Genomic DNA, 19,785 nt, shown 5'->3' with positions numbered 1-19,785 from the left:
TAAATTAATATTGATGATGATATTTATTTATTTATTTAATTTGTTAAAAGTTATTATTGTATTGTTATGCTGCCTTGAGATAATTAATCAACAGAATCAATTTTGCAAAGGTTTAGCGCTCAATTCACGTGTTGATTTTCATCAGTTGAAAGGCAACTTCAAAATCCTGTTGCCTCTCGCAGTGCTACGTGTGTGTGTGTGTGTATGTGTGATTGATATATATATATATATATATATATATATATATATATATATATATACACACACACACATACACACACATTTACAACAAACGACACAAGTAGAATAAACGCTACAAACACTGTTTCTGATACTTTCAGTATCCTATTAGTAATAGTATTACAAAGCAATACCAAACGCGTTTATTAGAGATGCTCGTTACCAGTTTTGCGCTAGTGATACTAACTTACCCTTAAGACGCAGCTTACAGTTGTTAATTGTTTTGTTTTTATAGCGGAAGAACCCGCCTTAAAATTGTTTTGATTTATCCAAGGCATTTGCAGTGGTGGGATTGATTTAAAACGTGTGTATGTCGCCCTTTAAGGATGTTTTTTTGCTTGGGGCCGTTCCAATACTTAAAATGACCAACCAGGGCAGCATCCGGTTACAGTCGGCCAATGATAAGTGGAATTAAGTGAAAAGCTAAAGATGGCGGCGAATCTAAAAGAAAGAAATTTAAACTATTACTAACGTGGTTAAAATGTGTTATTTTTTGTTTTTATAAAATATGTGTTTGTACAAGACATCGTCAATATGACGAAAAGGAGAAGACATTTTGGGGAGTTGGAAATAAAGAAAGAGAGACCAAAAGACAGACGGAGATCAAACAAATCGAAAACAAACAAACTGAGCAGAGGCTTACTGTATACACAGTTTTCCCCTACATCTACAAAAAGTGAAGGTAAGAGAAATGTAAAAATGTCAATACTAAGCGACCAGTAATCATATCATTAATTAAAAAAATAAGTTTCCCGAAAGCCAGTGTCACAATTGTGTAAACGTGTGCAGTCGTAGTATCGTGTTTTGTTTGCTAAAATACATAACCGCTGTTACTTTAGACTGATATTAGTTAATTACTGATTATTATTATTATTATTATTATTATTATTATTATTATTATTTATTTCTTAGCAGACGCCCTTATCCAGAGCGACTTACAATTAAAATGATTAAAATAAATTATCTTAAATTAAGAAATGCATTTTTTCCCTAAGAGAAATTACTGATACTTGATTATTATTATTATTATTATTATTATTATTATTATTATTATTATTATTAAGTTGTCGTGCACTGGTTGACACTGTTTTCTTCCCGATAGTTTGCATGCAAACAATTACCTGTCATGTCAGCCACTGAAGAACAAACATACTATTAATTGCAGCATGACGTACATGTGATAAAAAGTTTTTTTTTTTTTTTTTCCTTTAACGCAGGGAAGCAAAAAAAACATGAGGGATATATTCAACCAATTTTTTTAACGTTTTTTTTTAAGCTTTCTTTTAAAATAGCAGCATGCACAATTATAATTTATTTATTTATTTTTTTATATGAAGGCTATTTATTTTGTTTCCACAGATGAGAAAACTCCTAAAAGATATTTAAGGACCAGTCATCACACATCAAGTTATGCAGTCTCTCCTTGTAATGACAATGAGTTACACTTCCAGCAAGATATATTTTGGGACCCAACTTATTCACCAGCCAAATTTGGTAAGTTTATTTCTACTTGGGGAATAGGTACTTTAGCTCCTGATGTGGCTAAAAATCCTAATGCCAGTTCTATGATTAATAGTAACCCAAGTATACCTGAATTGTAATTCCAGTAGTGTGTTTACACTTGGATTAGGACCTGAACTGGATTTGGTTCGATCAGATTAAGATTTTTATCATTTGAGCCACCCGTTTACATTTAACTTAAGCACAGACCTAGGCTGGCCCAAGCCCCGTATGCACACGCATAGCCCCTGGAGTGTTGTGCGTGCCCGATGACATCATATTTAACACCCCTTGCGTGAATACATTTCCCCTTCCCAAAACAGAGGCGGAAGTGTTTTAAATCGACAATAAGCCTGTCATTTGTGTGTTTCCGTGCAAATTAAGATTGCATTTTGTTATTAGAAATGGAGCGAAGCATCGAAATGGGTGTTACTGTATACATTTACACATCAGTCTGACAACTCTTCTTGTATGTAAATGTAAACGGTAACTCCTGTTTATTTCTTACCCATGAAAAATACTCATTTTTGCTGTTCAACAAAGGGGAAACGTGTTTAATAGCTAAAATGAAACATTGTAACTTTAAATTGTGTAAGTTCTCCCCCCAGAACTAAAGTTTATTTGCCATATACTAACAACGCATCACGGTACTATTAATGATACAGTTTAAAATAATAAAACCTTTCATAATTTAAGATTTTTCTAGGGAGCGAATACAGTGCTTTGTTTAAAAGTAAAGTGGTTTGGGGCTTAAAGCTAGTGCTTATACATATTCACATCTAGGGTTACCAGATTTGCAGAGAAACTTTTTTTTTAAAATTCATTGACTGCTTTAAAATACTATAACACAATCATAATTTAAAAATGAAACATTGGGTGTATTTATTGCAGATCATAACTTGTTGTTTTCTTTCTATTGTCCTCTAATCGAAACATATTAAACATGCAAAAAAGCTGATTAGAAAAAATAGATCAGCTGTTAACATTTAAATGTGATATACACACAAGCTGAATTATTAAACATATAGGGGTAAATTTCAGTTGTAATGACTTGAGTCTGCGACTAGAGTCGCAATTTTCAGTGATTCCACTCGAGTCCCTGCTCAAAAGACTCGAGTCAGTCTTTGATAAAATAAATTGCACTATCAGTTTCATTTTTCAATAACTGCAGCCCTTCTGATGCATACAAGCCTTGTCTCTGAGAGACAGGAACATGTGACGTGACCGCATAGAGACAGAGAGAAGAGTCAACAGCATGGAAGGTAAATCAAAAGTACCTGCGGTTGTCGAGTTTGCAGGGAGTGAAATGAGCAGTCTGCATCTTGCCAGCACTGAGAAATGCCAAACAAAAATAAACTGTCTAAAATAACTGAAATCGTTTTTGGTCTTTATTTCTTACCAAGTGTCAATAAGAAATTACTTATTTGGTCGGTCAATCAATATAATTTTTATTGAAGTCAGCTTAACTTCAATGTGGTAGAAAAAATAGGGGTTTAGTGTATATTGATCTAAAGTTATACTATGTTTTAAAAAAAAAAAATTGTTTTGGAAAACAAAAGCCATATTTTGCTAATTGTTAGTTGTTTTTAAAATCCAAGCTACCACTGCGAAATGTTAAGTAATCATGCACTGTACAAGAAATGAACACACAAAACAACCCTCTAGAGCTTTAATTGTGTTTATGTTTTTGCGTTCCCATAGCCTTATACAATCACTGGCTGCACACGGTACAGATGATCAGTGAAGCTGTTGCACGGTCATCTTTGTTTTCCAGAATTCCCAAATTGAGTTAATTGGTTCTAGACGTGTTTGATTAATTTAATACATCAGGATTTGCATGCTGGATAGATGTTTTAGAGATAGTTTGGTGTGACAGAGATTGAATGATTCTTGGTGTTAGATCTCCCTCTTGACCCATGAGGGCACTGCGTAAAAGGAACAGAGTACCCTTAACTAAATGGCACAACAATTTATTCTGTAGGGTAGGTGGAAGTCGGTCATTTAGGAAAGGGGCGGAGCAACGGTATCCAAACTCAATGACCCAGACGGTAAATGGCGTGGCATCCTGGGATTGGAGGAGCGGATGCGCTCGTTAACCTAGGGGTCATGAGCGTGGATATAAAATAGGAGACATAGCGTAAGTGATCTGTTCCTTGGTAAATGGTTCGTATTTTAAAAAACTACAAGGAGTCTGTGTTGCCGTATTGTGAACCGTAAGTTTTGTCTTGTTTAACTGTTGTCTGTTTTTTAATAGACTACCAGTAGCACGATCCGGAGCTGTAGCGAAAGCCAGCATAAACCCGGACATCACTTTCACCCCTGCATTTCACGGAGAACTGTAATACACCACTTGCACTTATTCACTATCACTAGGAACTGTGTTTGAGTTTTGTGTTTAGTGTTGGTGTGTAAAACTGGTCTTTTGGTTACGGGTCAAACCCGGGGATTTACAAATACCGAGTGATACACACCACTGTATCACACCATCATTATTATTTACAGGTGTTTGCCATAAGGCTCTGGACATTGTTAATTAAATCAATAAACACCCTTGCACCTGGAAATCATTGTCTGTCTGTTTTGTATCCGCTCTGCACTGAACACACCTGTATTCACTCACCACTTTGCCATATTTGTTAAAAACGTTTTGCTTTTTTTAAAGAGCAAATTCATAAACGAAAATGGACAGACCAGACCACAGCAGCATGATTTTGGGAATAGGCACAATCAACATTGCCAGATGAAAGGAGGTTGAGGACGGACATGTGTTGTTTTCAGTGAATTTAAGTGGTCTGCGGATTTTGTTATAGTGGGGTGAAAAGATTAATTACTGCACCAGTTTAAAAAAAATAAATAAATAAAAATAAAATTAAAGTGTTTGTTTGCACTGCTAGGGTGTTTTGCATGTGTATGAAACAGCAGCTACAATATCAGTCTTGTGTTGGTAGGGTTGTTCAAAATACAGTTGATCTCTTAGTATTCCTGTACTTTTGTGCATTTTAACTACATTGATTTTATTTGGACAAACAACTTGGATTTTATTGTGCTAAGTATAGGTGGTTAAAGGGTTTATGGTGCGATGTGGTTTGTTTGAAATATTTTTGCAATTTTTTTTTAGTTGTGTGTTTTTTTTTGTTTTTTTTTTTAAACATATATTGGTGAACAACACATGAAAATATCTTATTTTGTAACATGCCTAGCCTTTTAAGATGCATTCCTTTCTATAATCAGAAAATTAGGCTGAGTTGATTGATTTTTGAGCGGGAGCATATATGTGCGCGTATGCAATGGTTTTAAAACTGATTTCACTGCAGTTGCATTACTTGGACTGTTTTCCTTTTGTAACTGCTATGTTTTAACACTAGAACAGCCGCTAGCAGTCATTATGACGGTTACATTTTAAACAACCTCAATATTAAAATGAAAAACTGTCGGATAAAACAGAAGTTTTCCCCCATTGTGTAGACCAAAGGCTTTCGCCACCATATGCTCCACGAACATACAGGATTGCAGTAAATGTTTAAAATTCTTCCAACGACGTTGCCCAGGAATCATCATTTTCTATTCTGTGTGCCTTTGCTACAGTACAGCTTTGAATGTGTGTAGCATTTGTGTATCGATCAACAAATGAAAAGCACTGAGTGCTATCTGTTGCGTTTTGCATACAGCGTGGGACCTGAGGTTTCAGTAAAAACATTTTGTGCAGCCTGTCTTCCCACAGCGTCAACACCTGGGTTTATAATTTCCCACATAGTGCCCATTTTCCTGAATGCCGGTTCGTGCTGGCGATGTCCTTGGTACTGCTGCGGGTGAAGCGGTTGGCATGGCTGGTACGCCTGCAGCTGCTGCAGGAGATGATACAGGCAAAGCGGCTGGCACTGCAGAGGATTTCTCGGGACTCCTGCTTCTGCCTCGCATTCACTGGTGGAACTGCCTGTTTAACAAATGCAGGATTCATCGCTGTCATGATCACTCACATTCCCTGCATCAGAATAATTTTCAGACAGAGGTAAGCATATCAATCGCTTCTTGAGTGGTCATGTGTCGTCTGAGCCATTTTGAGTTTCAGCCTAGTCTCTGTCAGTGTACCCGTGAGTAAAATAGTAATATTAAAGTAAAAAATAAAAATTTTAAAAATGGCAAGAAATGATTTGTTGCTAGCAGCAGTTCTGTTATTGTTTTGCCCTCTGACTCAATTGACCATATTTAAGCAAGCACGAAGGCAAAGACACAGTTTCTTAGCAATAAAAAACTGAAAAAACAAGAAAAAAAATTCTTGACTGGTCCTTCCTGCAACTAAGTTTATACTGTTTTAAATTGTTTTATTCAGAAAAAAAAGTATAGCATTTTTAATTGCGTATTGTCATAATTTGCTAATGTTGCCATTTTCTTCAAAAGTTCTTGGGCAAATGTGAAATCTACTTCAAAAGTTTTATACATTTTTTTTTTTTTAACATGGTGAAAACCAGCAACATTTCTTATGCCTCCATTGACTCTCCATAGAATTTTGCCGTGCTCTGTATATTCCACAATGCTTTGCACGCAGTGAGACGGAAGTCTCCATTGAAAATCAGCGCAGTCGAGTATCTTGTTAAATAGAGTATCTTTTGAAACAACCTTTCTAATAAACTGCAGTATTATTGGCTGAAGCAGTTTTGAGTGAGGCTGTATTTTTCTTTGGTTAAAATATTAGTGTGTGCTCCCATTGGCTAGTAAGGTTGCAGTGTTTTCGGCACAGTGCGAGATTGACAGTTGGACGTTTATCACAAATTGGACGTTTTTGACAAATTGACCAATTCATGAATTGAGAAACAAATTGACAAATTAATGGCTGGATAGTTTTGGCATAAATGGCGCCCCATACAAACCCCCTCAAAGACGACTTGGGCTGTGATTACTTTTTACAAATAAATGATACCACAGAACAGCAAAAACAGTGGAGAAAATTATCATTTACCAACTTTATTTTCACTGAAGAAAATAAAATCGACCTGGCAGTGCTGTCTGTATGTCTTGAATTACTCCTTGTTTTGTTTTTTTAATTATTTTTAGAATGGCAAAAAAGTGTAATTTGATCTACAGATCTACCAAATCAAAACAAACAAACTCCAGGGTTTTCTTGTATTGTTTAATTATATTTATATGGCTTTACACACATCTATTTACTGTACATATCTTTTTAGGTACAGTATCCTTATTTATGGCCACACTTTTAGAACCTTTCTAATCTGTAATTTACACTCATTTTATTTTATGAGCAAGCATTTGAATCACTGTACCCATGTTGTACATTTTTTTGGGTAACTGCAGAAAATAATTGAATGAATATTAGGCTACTGACAAGCTCGTACTGTCCAGACTGCAACGTCCCAATTTTTCAGTGTGTTGAACTTTGTATTGAAAACAAAAATTGAAGGCCAATTAATGACTCAAATATGTCATTATTATAAACTAGAATTGTATTCATTTAATTTATTTGTACTGAAATGAAGGAAGTATGAATTGTTAGGGGTCTCTACAACATTTCGTTTTTGGGTTGTACACTGAAAACATTATTGTATTTATTGAATGTATTGTATATAGTTAAATTATACATGAAAAAATATATTTTTAAATATGCATCTATGGTCTCCCTCTTCATTTGAACAACTTGCATTGTTGAAATATTTCTTTTTTTCTAATGTTTTGTGAATTAAACAAAGATTAATAAAAAAAAATGTATAGTATTACATAGTTGTCAAACACTATCCTCTCCTGAAGACATACTGTGTATAAAATAATTTATTAGGAAATTATTTACATTTACCTATAGTACAAATTTTTACCCAGTTTTCCAATCAAATAATAAAATGCATACCTTTACAACCAACCATTTTGTAGCCTGCAAAGTAGGGAACATATTATCCTTTTGTACTTTTTTTTATATCATTTTTTTTTTATATAAAACTATACAAGGATATATAAAACCACTTACTAAATCATGCAGAATGTTGGTGAAAGACAACATTGTACGGAAAAACAATGTGGCATTCAAAATGTTAAGGCCGGTTTATATTCCATCGCTCGACTATCGTTTCAGAGCAAGGCGATCATCGCTGTCGTGTCGCCGTGCAGTTTATACTTACTACAAGCAATCACCCTGCTCAAACTGCAGTTGCTGACGGTTCAAATCATCTGAACTTTGCTGAACAAATGCAGTCAACTTGTGAGTATTTTAACCTCCACTGAAGTGTAACTGGTGAAGTTTTAATTAATACAGCGACTGCAGTTTTAAACACATTGTATATTACAAAGTGCTCCAGGTCCAACACGTTGTTGTTATTACTGTGCTACAAGATTTTATTTATTTATTTTTAAATATAGCATAGCACATCCAATATTTTCTGCAATACTTATTTTGTGTGCTACAAACTCTGAAAAAGCTATTCAAATGATTGCTAGTAAACTAATGCAGCCACGTTAAATAAAGTAAACAAGTTTTAATTTTGGTGAATTTACTGGAATCAATTGTATCTTGAACTGACTTGGTTTTTAGGCTTGAAAAAAACATAGCAAGTTAATGCTTGGCAGATCCTCAGTCATAGTGTGACAATAGAAAATAGCTTTTCTTTTTTTATTTAATTTAATTTATTTAATACAGGGTTGATGAACAGACCAGGCTAAATCTAGGAATGAAAAGCAAGAGTATTTATGGACTACACTGCTGAGGCAGGAAGAAGGCTGCTGCAGGAGAATACAACATGCAAAGTTCCTGTCAGTGATGTCAGATGGTTCAACTGATAGCGCTGTCATAAAAGGAGCTAGTAGGCTATATGTATGATTCTGCCAGAAAGGGCTGGTGACTGTGCAGTTTGTGGGCATCCAGTGTGTGGAGAGGGCAGATCCCCAACACATTTCAGAAGCTATATCTTCACTCATGAGGCAGATTGTTTCAGACCCTGTTGAGACTGCTCATAAATGTTGCTTGTTTTTGCGATTTTCTTTGTCGTCGTCGCCCCCCGGAACGATGTTGGCAGGTAAAATGTCTGTGTGGCCGGTAGATCTTTCCCTCCACCAACCATGGTAGCTAGTGCTAATAGTGCTAAAAGTTAATTTCAAGCCCTGATTTCTTTTAGAGCTTAATTGGGGAAAAAAAAAAAAAAAAAAAAAAAAATTGCTTCCCTGTGCTCAGCAGTTAGTCCTTCAGTTTGCCCCCCCCCCCCCCACTGTTTAACAAAGTTAGGCGCCTATGATTGGCACAATTCTTGACCATTGCTTCTGACATTGATTAAAACACTGAATTGCTATGCTGCTTTACACTCTCCTATAGATAACAAAACTGACTTGTCTTACTGAATAAGAAAGGTTACTCGTGCAGAGCTTATATATAAAAGTGAGTATGCATTTAGATTTGTTATTATACAGTTAAATAAACTTAATGCAAAAACTTTCTTTTTTACAGTTTGGTCATTAGGTGTCAACCTAGAAAATGTCAAACTCAAACTGTATGAACACTGTATTTACAATATCTGATTGAGTTAAGCAGAGATTGTATATTTTTTTTATAAAACTATATAACAAAATTTTAGTGGGGGAATGGCAAAAGAAACTATTTTACTGCATCATTATTCACGCTGGTGTTGCTTTAAAATTAGCTGCTTTCGGGAGGCTGAATAGCTGTTCATCACTGTGTTCATCCGTTTTCATTTATTTGTTTAACTACTGGATAGTTTGTACTGCATCCATGTAACATATCAAATGAAAGGCCACATTTTCCTTTCATATTCTGTAAGTTGCAACATGATCAGGCCACACTATGTGGTAGAGGTGAGACTATATGTAAAAATAAAATTAAAAAAAAAAAAAAAAAACTTTTCCCGCACTGAAAGTTGCAGATATGTGGGAGCAACTTGGAAAATTGTGCGATTCCCGCACTGAATTTCAAGCCCTGAATTAATATGTGAATTGGGCATACATAAAAGGTTTGATCAGTAACATTTCAAAAACTGTTTAACTAGCCTCATGTAATATTTATCAGGTTGATCCATCTGGTAAAGTGACAAGAAGTAATTTCTGAATTTCTTTTTCTACAAAGTCAAGTTCAGATTCTTCTGAAAGTGGTCAAAAATGGTTGAATGCATAAACGGACAACCGCAGAATAATTTAAATTTGAAAACCTGAAACCAAAATGACTGCCGTGGCGGTTCTAGTGTTAAGGCCTAGAAGCAAGATCTCTATCAAATTAAATGTCACCATTTTCTTTTCATATGGTTAATGTATCTGAAAAAAACTATTGGAGTTTTACTGCCATCAGTAAAAAATTATAAAAAATTCTTTTTTTGTTTGGTATCCATTACTTTACATCCAACCCAATTGAACATAGGTAAAAGGGCCTCTGTATGGTCAATAATAAAATATGCTTATAAATAGGAAAAAACACAAGGCAGAAACCGTGGACCTTTTTAATAGTGAACATCAGGGCATCTCAATTTTGTTTGTAATTGAAATTCTTTGCTTTTTACTTGTAGATTCCTAATCTCCTGTAAAATGAATCTGATTAAATCGAACTAATGACTCGAGCCAAATAGGTGACTCAACTCAAGCTTGGCATGTCAAAGACTCTACTCGAGTCTTACCCCCCCTGTAACTCGAGTCCCAAGTTTTGTGACTCGATTACAACACTGGTAGATGCAAGTATAGGCGCAGTGCAAATTGCGGATGCAAAATTCAAATTGCACTGCAGCCAAGCAATTATTTTGCACTGCGCCCTGTGTAAGCTTAAGAACAATGCAAATTACTCAACACGCACAAATAATGATCCACAGTTACGATAATGAGGGTCTAAATGAGTGCGTCGGTCTGTTTAGCTGCTGCAATTGCAGCCCAGAGATGATGGAGTTAGGAGCACAGAGAGCAGTGAGCGCTGTTTGATAATTGTGGTGAACGAAATACAAACCCAAAGAGTCGGAGGAAGGGCAGCAAAGTCCTCTTGGCACCACAGAAGAGAAGTTTTCTGAGAAGGAGCTGAGAGTCCTTATGGCTGAGGTCACTCGGCATGAAACAGAGTTCTTTGGAAAAGACTCAGCCAACATACTATGCTAGTATCAGGAAATGTATATGTATTGGCTTGCCCATTTCAGCATGACATCCAGAAACTTGCCTAGCACTCTGGAAAAGGTGGACTGGACTATCCTTCCAGATATTCCAACTATGGTCTGAAAGGAGCCAAAGGCTGAGTAGTACACAGAACACAGCACTTTCAAATGTGCATGGATAGCGACCCTAGGTTGATGCTGGGGTTTAGCTCATCCCTCAGTTCAGCTATTACAGGTCTATGATGACCTGCGTAGTGAAACGATAGTGCTTTAGCACCGCTTCCTCTGGCATCCCAAACAAAGTGACCATAGGATTGAATATGCAGGGTCTTCTCTGAACGTATTCCTGCCTCTGCTCGACGCCGCATCAGGAAATGTACCACAGCAGCCATCCTGCAGTGTGGAGTAGTGGTTAGGGCTCTGGACTCCTGACCGGAGGGTTGTGGGTTCAATCCCCAGTGGGGGACACTGCTGTTGTACCCTTGAGCAAGGTACTTTACCTAGATTGCTCCAGTAAAAACCCAACTGTATAAATGGGTAATTGTATGTAAAAATAATGTCATATCTGTATAAAGTGAAATAATGTATAATCTTGTAACAATTGTAAGTCGCCCTGGATAAGGGCGTCTGCTAAGAAATAAATAATAATTAATAATAATAATAATAATAATAATAATAATAATAATAATAATAATAATAATAATAATTATTATTATTTTGCACCTGCAAATTACTTTGCGCGTACCCTTACATCTACCTCATAGTGCATAAGATTGTTTATTTTAAATGCAACCTTATAAATGACTGCTGTTTAATTTGCTGAGCGCATGCGCGCGCACACACACGCAAAAAAACTTTTTAAACATGTTAAAAAAACACCTTGTTGCACACCAAGTATAGCCCCCCCCCCCCCCCCTTTTTTTTTATCGTGGCCATCTTTTTTTTTTTTTTTTTTTTTTAAGCCTCTGCCTACTTTGGGCATTTGTAAATAATTGCCAGTATGTTTATACTAAATGAATAACGCATTTTAAGAATGTTACTCTAAGCTAAACGACTGCTTTAAATCGGAGGATCGATGTTTTGTGTGTACAAGCCAGCTTCTTGAAAAACTTACATCTCACTATGGGCAGAAGGTGGTAAGGGTGTGGCACAGACACAGCTGATCTGTCACAGCAAAACTGCGCTGTTGTCATTCTCAGAGCAGAGAATGAGTTGAACTTTGACAAACCTGAATGTGCGTTGCTTCATCCAACCCACATATCTTCTAAACCCTACCTGATAGGATAATAATTCAAAGAGGTATGTCTTCCGGACACCTAGAATTAACCAATTATGTAGTTTGGAGTTTGGTTTCGTTTTTAGAAATACCGGTCCAAAAAATGTACTATTTTCTTTTAATGTTCCAACTGTCAAAATAATGTGAAAACGGATTCAGAAAGATAAAAAGAAAATAGTTAATTGATGGCCGCTTGTCGTAAACAAACTGTTATACATAAAATACACTTGAGGAAAATTGATTGTTTTGTGCTGAACTACTCAAACATACTTAAATAGACGTGTAGTGGACAAAGTTATATTAAATATATTTATTTTGCAATTGATGATTACTGGGATAACCTTTAGGGCTGCAATGAAGGATACATTTTGACCTTTGACGTTTCATAACACACTGAAGGAAGGTTCGAACCTTCGATGGTACTAATTTACTGGAGACCTCATCTTAGCTACTTGTTTTATATTTGAATGAAAATCCTATTTTACAGGAAAGTCATATACATGGAATAAAACATTCATATATAGTGGGGGAGGGGGGATAACATAATCATGCCCTGTTCTGGCTTCTCTAGTACAGTAGACATATCTGGGTTAAGTGTAACCTGCTCCCCACATAGTTTTGTTTTGTAATTGATGTATTGAAACGTCCACAGTTATTTGATTTTTGCAAATAGACTATACATAACAATAGTATAAATTGTTTAGAAAGGGTGCCAATATTGTTTTTTTTATTTTTGTGTTATGCATACTTAGGTAAAGGAGAAAACAAACTTGCAGTCAGTGGACATGCTGTAGAAATTTCAGACATTGTGAATCGGATTGCACCCAAGGTAAAAATTACGTTTAAGGATCCTTCACCCTGTCTTTTTTTAATGAATTACCTTACTGTTGGAGTGGTAATTCAACAAAGTGCTGTTGATATTTAAGATTGCATGTATACATTACATACACAATTTAACTTTAATGTATACAGAACTTTTGATACTGAAACTTACTGTAACTGTCTACATAATTTAGTGCCAATGTACTGGCTCTGGGGACGTGATATTCTGAAACATGAATGTTAATTATGATGATTGAAATGTGGTATGATCAAACATTCTGAAGTCATTTGGCCAGTTTCACAGACTGATCAGCATTAATCTTGGAATACCTTACCCAAGGTAACATTAGGTGTTCCAAGATTAGTGCTAATCCGTGTCAAATGTAGTCTGAAATCGGTGGTAATCAGGGTCTGTTAACCATCTGATATTCTACGTTTTGATAATGTTGATCATTCATTTTATTAAAGGATGAAAAACCAGCCGGCCCTGAAGTTCCACTGCTTGAAATGTGGATTGGTGACAATGCAATTCCATGTACTCCTGAGGTACTTCGGGCTAGACCAAAAAAAAATTCCTTTAGGTGAGTTACTTCATTCCAACTCAAGTAGTCCAAGCTAATCCGGGTCAGTGAAACAAGACAATCCATTTTTGCAGCAACCATGCCTTGCTATTCCAAAGTTTTAGTACATGGGTTGCCATGTAGCAACATTCTCACATAGACAAACTTCTGAATGTAACTTTTTTTTTTTTTTTTTTTTGTTACACAGTTCAACCTGTATGGAAGGATCACTTAAGGTCACAATGATGTTCTGTGTTTATTTTCTACGTTAAATAACCTACCTATCAAGACCACTTTTAGATAGTTCCTTCACTGGTTGTTTAAAATCAGGTCTGAATGTACCATACTATTTTCAAATTATAGGGTCCCTATACATTTTTTTTTTTTTTTATTTACTTTAATTTTTTTAAAAGTACTGTGAATAAATGTGTTATGTTTTGGTTGATTTTAGGGTGTTATTGATTGATGTATTCATTTCACAGGAGCAGTGGTGTGGAGGACCTTTTGAAGTTAGCAAAGCAGTTTGACAGACATATGATTCAACAAGATGGTGAACAATATCATGACAAAGATCTAGAGAATATTTTCCAGCATGAGAATGAAGACCAGATGGAATCAGATATGCATGAAAAGGGTCTTCCTCCTTTAGGTGAACTGACTGGAATGAAAAATAGTTCCTTTAATTCAAAAGATGCTGGCATACAAGAGGAAATTCAAATTAAAAACAGTAGCCAGAAATCGGTGGATCAGGAGGCAGAAGCAGATATCAATGCCCTGTTTGATGGCCCTACTCAGCCCTTGAGTGGTAGACTGAGTCAGACTTCATCAAAGTCATCACTTTCGTCACCAGAAAGAAAGTGCATGTTTGGTGCAGAGACTAACAAAGTTACAAAAAAAAGGACTTGCGAAGGGGGTGTGAACTTCAAATTTAATAAGCCTCCTGGGTTTGGAACAAAGCCGAATTCTTACCAAAATACAACACAGCAATGTGCAATAAAGCGTACAACTGTTTCTTCATCAAAACCAACTGTAAACGGATCAGAAATGGCATCTAAATCGCCAGTGTCATCTGTATCCACAAATGATTTTGATGATGATTGGGGTAGTGATGATTTGCTTGATGACTCTCTTGTCTTAGAAATTACTCAGAACCCTGAGCTTATTGCAACTCCCAAAGGGACCCACTGTTCTAAACAGACAGGTGCTAGTATTACCCCAAATCATCAGAGTGTGTCTGGGGAAGAGACAAACAAATGTATTGAACATGGCAGCAGCGTGTCTTCTATGTTGCATAGCGGTTTAACTAGTAAGGAGTCTTGGCAGTGTGGCATTGATATTAATCCTGGAGAATTTCAGAGAATAAACCTTGCTTTTGAAAAAGTAAGGAATAGAGCTAGTTTTATGCTGCATAAAAACTCACAGGTCCAAGCAGGTGAGACAAGTGCAGAGAATATATCTAAGCAGACTGACTTTTGTGCATCAAATAAACCTGAACTACAGAAAGACTTGCATCAACAAAAGGTATATACAAATGAAACTAGGTTCAACAAAGGGTCACCCAGCACACCTTATAAAAATATACACAACTTTCAGCAGGTTGAAAGTGGAAGCAGCACACACAAACCCTTTAAACAGCAAATTGCAACATCTTCTGATTCTAAGTCTGTAAACCAATCCATCAAATGTCAAGAAATCAGAGTTGAGGCACCAAAACAAACCACCTCTTTGGTTGATGACTGGAATGAATCCAGATTCTCAGATGGAGTTTTAATAGATGCTCTTGATGAGTGTGGCAATCTTTGGGGTGATGTCAGTGATGATGACTTGTTTTATCAGGTGTGTGATGATGTAGAAAAGTTGGCTGAGGCTCAAAGCACAGGGCTTGGCACAAACATTGCGCCATCTTCTGTAAAAAGGAATAACTCCCAACCAGTCACCTACCCAAACAAAATAAAATCTGGCTCGGCAACAAGTGCAGTTCAAGGAATGTCTGCTCAAAGCAGTTATGCTGCTCCTGAAAATCGTAACCAAAACAGATCTGTGGGAAACTCAACAAATAAACCTCCAGCTACATTTAATCAAGCTAATTCTTTCTCTACTACATTTGGAAAGGACTCATCCATTAATGCAACTTCATCTTTAAACCAGAAAACCTTCACTTTGAATGCAAATTCAAATCAGAGTGTGTTTGTGCCTTCTGTTAATAACAACAAATCAAATACATCGAAGTATGTATTTACAAAACTAAGGAGCACTTGTGTTGAAGTTTCAGAAGAACAATGTAGTCAAATGACAGGCCTTGCCTCTGGAAATAGAACCTATATGCAAAGTTATAATAAAGGAACTGTCCAATCGCATCAGTCTTCCAGTGGAATTACTGGTGCTTCTTTCAAAAGGCATCTTTCTGACTCAATTGCATTGACAAGTAGTAAAGGTAAGGGCTTTTTTTTGTTTTGTTTTTTAGCCGGATCTGTACTCTAGCAGTTGCCTTTCTTACTAAGTTTTTGCTAATGAAATTTCTAGATGTACATGTATGGGTATGTATTTTATATTCTACATATTGTGCACTGATGTAAAAAAAAAAGATACTGTTACAATATGCTCTTATGAAAAATGCTATAGAAGGAACAGAACTTTAATTTGTCACCATTTTTTTTCTTCAAATCCAGTTTATTAATGTGTGTTAATTTAGTAAAATAATTAAAATTCCTTTCTCAAATTGAGGCCGAGCCAACTTTTGAAAGCTCTATGTTCATATATTTTCATTAGCGTTACTTTAAATGACAGGGCAGCAAAGCAAGCTTACTCATTAAACCCATGCATTTCATCTCTGGGAGCCTGGGTTTGAATCCAGATCAGGTCACAAGTGAAGTGATGGTCCAAGCTTAGCCCTTTGTCTGTTAATTCACATCACAAAGCCACAATGCTTGTCGGTACTATTTGCTTGTGGGTAGCCCAGGACTGACTAGTCAGAATCTTAGTGATTTTGGAAGTTCCTGTATGTAAATGTATCTTGTCATGGTCCCTCACTGCATGATTTAAACATACAATATTGCCCAATTGAATAATGGGGGACATTAAATACATCCAGAGGGAAAAGGGTGGCTGTATTTCATATGTAATATCATTAAAAGTTATATTTTATGCTTTAAATATTTAAGTTGTTGTGCTTGTATGTGTCACTTCTGTAGATGGCAGCAAAAGCTATGTGAGATCGTGTCTTTATAAATATTTAATAATTTCACTGATTGTTTTCCAAATTTTCTAGTTTTTGTAACCAACCAGCAGAATGTAAAATGCTCTGAAGAAGAGATTGAAAAAAAGAAACGGGAAGCACTGGCACGAAGAATGGCGCGCCAACGTGATCAGTAAGCACTTGAGCCATACCATTCCAAAGAACTGGAGAGCTGAAGAACGGACTATACCTGTTTCTGCCAAATACTGTCTTGATTCTGAATGAAATCATTGGGATAATTGCAGCCTTATTACTTCCTGTTTTTTTTTTTTTGTTTGTTTGTTTTTCTTAAACATTAAAAGCTCCTGCTAGTGATTTTAAACTTGAACTGTTACTACAAAAGGTAGTATTGAAAGTGGACCATTCAGGAATAAAAGAACACTTCTAGCAAGATAAAATCCCAGGTTTAAAAATAGTATAAAACCTTGAATCCTATATAGTTTACCTACTTGAGGCAATTTAAAAGCCTCCTAGGACACAACGTTGTATAACGGCCCGTTTTCTTTAAAATCTGTATCAACTTTTAGACTGAAGGAGTGGTTATAGTAATATCAGCTATACGGTGCTCCCTCATTTTCACGAATTCAGTTAATTAACGTTTAGGCCATTTGACAGTAAATTGTAAAAGTGCTATATTGTACTAACTGCCCTTCACCAATTCACTTCTTTTTTTATTTTTTTTTAATTGTTTTTATAAGTTAAATAGTGTACAAGTTTGAAAATGTGATTCTTGAACAACTAAGGCCTGCAAACCGACTATTTTCTTTCACTGAAAGGTGTGACTTTCTGCTTGTTTTCCGGTTATGTCCGTAACCATGCGGATATCTTGTTTTTGTGTATCAGTTCTCACTCCAAAATTTAATGGAATTGATCACTGCTTTAGTTAAAAGTAATAATAGTGGAATGGTCACTGTATAGCTATGGCCAAAAGTGTTGCATCACCCTGTAGTATTAACTAATTTTGCTTCATAAATTCGAATGAAACCTGCTTAATAATGTTATGTTAACATATTTAATTAGATACCGCTTTGTACTTTTCCACGTACTTAATGAAAAACTGACAAATTGAAAAATGTGACATTTTGAAATACTGTACTACTATTATGGCTTCCGGTAGACTTTTGCGATATCATTTTGTAGTTTCTTTAATTGCATGATGTTAAGTAAAATTTCTAAATTCTTTTCATATGTATAATTTTAAATATTCTCTCAATCCTAAAAGTTTAGGTTATGCAAAATGTTTGGCCATAGCTGTAGTAAAGTTTAATATGCACATAAAAAATTTATAAGCATATTGTTTTTGTAAATCATTGTTCTGAAAGTGTTTATAAATGAAATACCAATTGAAGATTGTATTGTTTCTATAATTTAATGTATTGCGTGCTAAATCCACGAGGGGGAAAAAAATCCCAAGGTATCCATAGTGTTTTAGTGTAACATACGGGCTATAACGAAATTCAGTGCATTTGCTTGTTCATAGAATGATGCTGACAATCCGTACGGTTACATGAGATCACGTAGGCCTAATTTATTCGGAAAACAGAATTTGTTTTCTGAAAAGGACACATGTGTTTACATAAGTTGGAATAGATAATCCAATTGCAATTCCAGGAAAACGTAGAGCATTTGCACATATGCAGCTGCGAGTAGTATTGAAACAGATGGGGCTCGGTTCAGTCTACATTAAAACTGAGGCATGAATTATCTGTTATTTTAGACTCTGCAAAGTTGCAAATTCTTATACTGTGTTCAACATATTTTAGCCTATACATCTCCTCCTTGTTTTAATTCCCCAGTGTGTGCAAACTGTCCATGCCTTGCAACAGCTCATGCTTTTCTTTATACACTACCGTATCTTGCATACGGTACTGTTTAAATTCTCAATGCTTTTTACCAAAAACGTGAATCTGCTGCTCCAAACGTATAGTCAATTTCTGTGTGAGCTATGGTTGTACAAATGTTCTTTTGATCAAAAAGTTCCATAACTTTATTCGTAACTAGACAAATGGATACATGTAAACTGATCTGTGACTGAAATCTAATATGCATTTATAATTCTTTTTGATTTCTTTGTTTTGGAAAAATCCAGTATTCCTTTAGAATTTAAGACCGTTTTTAAATTTTTTCACAAAAATGACCTGCCTCATCAATTCGAGATACGGTGATGCTTGTATTAATCGCCAGCAAAAGACATCTCGTGACTACCCGAGTACACAAACAGGAATGTGACTGACTGCCCGAGATCTCGAATCATCCATGACATACAGGCAGCCATTAAATTCAAAAGAATACGTTCAACACAAAACAAAAAAGCATCCATTGGACTACATGTTCTAGCTTTGTGTATGAAAATTCAGATTGCGTATTTCAAAATGTCATACTTGCGATTTGACTATGCATATACACAACCTTCATAGTCGAGTATTGAGTATACATATAGCTTGATTTCTCAATTTGCTACTTTTGCTAAACTCCTTTCCAGTAATCCTGCAAATACACACATTTTATGAAAACAAAGTAATAGACCACACGTAACAAATTCTTCCTGGAGGAAGGTTGTTATTTATTTTAATTAGAGATCGACGGGTATCTGTTAGGTTTTAAATTACCCAACAGGACACGGGTCTCATTTTACTACCCAGGTATCGATTTATTAATTTTGAGAATTTAAAGAATGTAGAAAATATGACAATGCAATTGTAAGCGCAGGTCTCTGGCTGGCGTAATAAAGACAATGTTAAAACAAGTTTTGCATTAGCGGCAAGTACACGTCAATAACTGTGGCGCAATTCTTCTTCGGAACTAAATTGGAAAGAAAACAACATCCTGCTGGTTTGTCAGTGATAATACGCAATGCTTTATCTGCAATTGCGCAGATATAGTTTCTTGCCAAAAAGATCAAAGAAGTAGCTTTTATTTAAAATTAAAGTATTGAGTGGTGTACCCCAGAAAAGACAGTCAACTTTTTAATTAAGTAAATTTACTAAGAAAGCATACGCACTCCAAAATAGGGGTGTTAGATTCAGTATAGTTTTATTAAAAGTTTTACATTTTTTTTTTAAAATGGTTTAAACATTA

General features: G+C 35.6%; 1 protein-coding gene across 2 annotated transcripts; it reads left to right on the top strand.

Annotated features, from left to right (window-relative positions):
• Positions 1-285: 285 nt before the first annotated feature.
• On the top strand, positions 286-18,495 carry LOC117410946 (ewing's tumor-associated antigen 1 homolog). Of its 2 annotated transcripts, XM_034017914.3 has the most exons (6): positions 286-922; positions 1,600-1,734; positions 12,843-12,919; positions 13,381-13,493; positions 13,955-15,906; positions 16,741-18,495. In XM_034017914.3, the coding sequence occupies exons 1-6, from the start codon at positions 775-777 to the stop codon at positions 16,842-16,844; spliced, it is 2,529 nt and encodes an 842-aa protein (XP_033873805.1). In that variant the 5' UTR covers positions 286-774; the 3' UTR covers positions 16,845-18,495. The 2 variants fall into 2 exon arrangements, with proteins under 2 accessions (XP_033873805.1, XP_058881448.1); XM_059025465.1 differs by lacking the exons at positions 286-922; positions 12,843-12,919 and having other exon boundaries at positions 1,598-1,734.
• The last annotated feature ends 1,290 nt before the right edge of the window (positions 18,496-19,785 follow it).

This window comes from Acipenser ruthenus, chromosome 6 (genome assembly GCF_902713425.1).
Source record: "Acipenser ruthenus chromosome 6, fAciRut3.2 maternal haplotype, whole genome shotgun sequence".
Classification (NCBI taxonomy): Eukaryota; Metazoa; Chordata; class Actinopteri; order Acipenseriformes; family Acipenseridae; genus Acipenser; species Acipenser ruthenus.
Note: the sequence above shows the minus strand (reverse complement) of the source record. Positions and strands in the feature narration are given on the sequence as shown.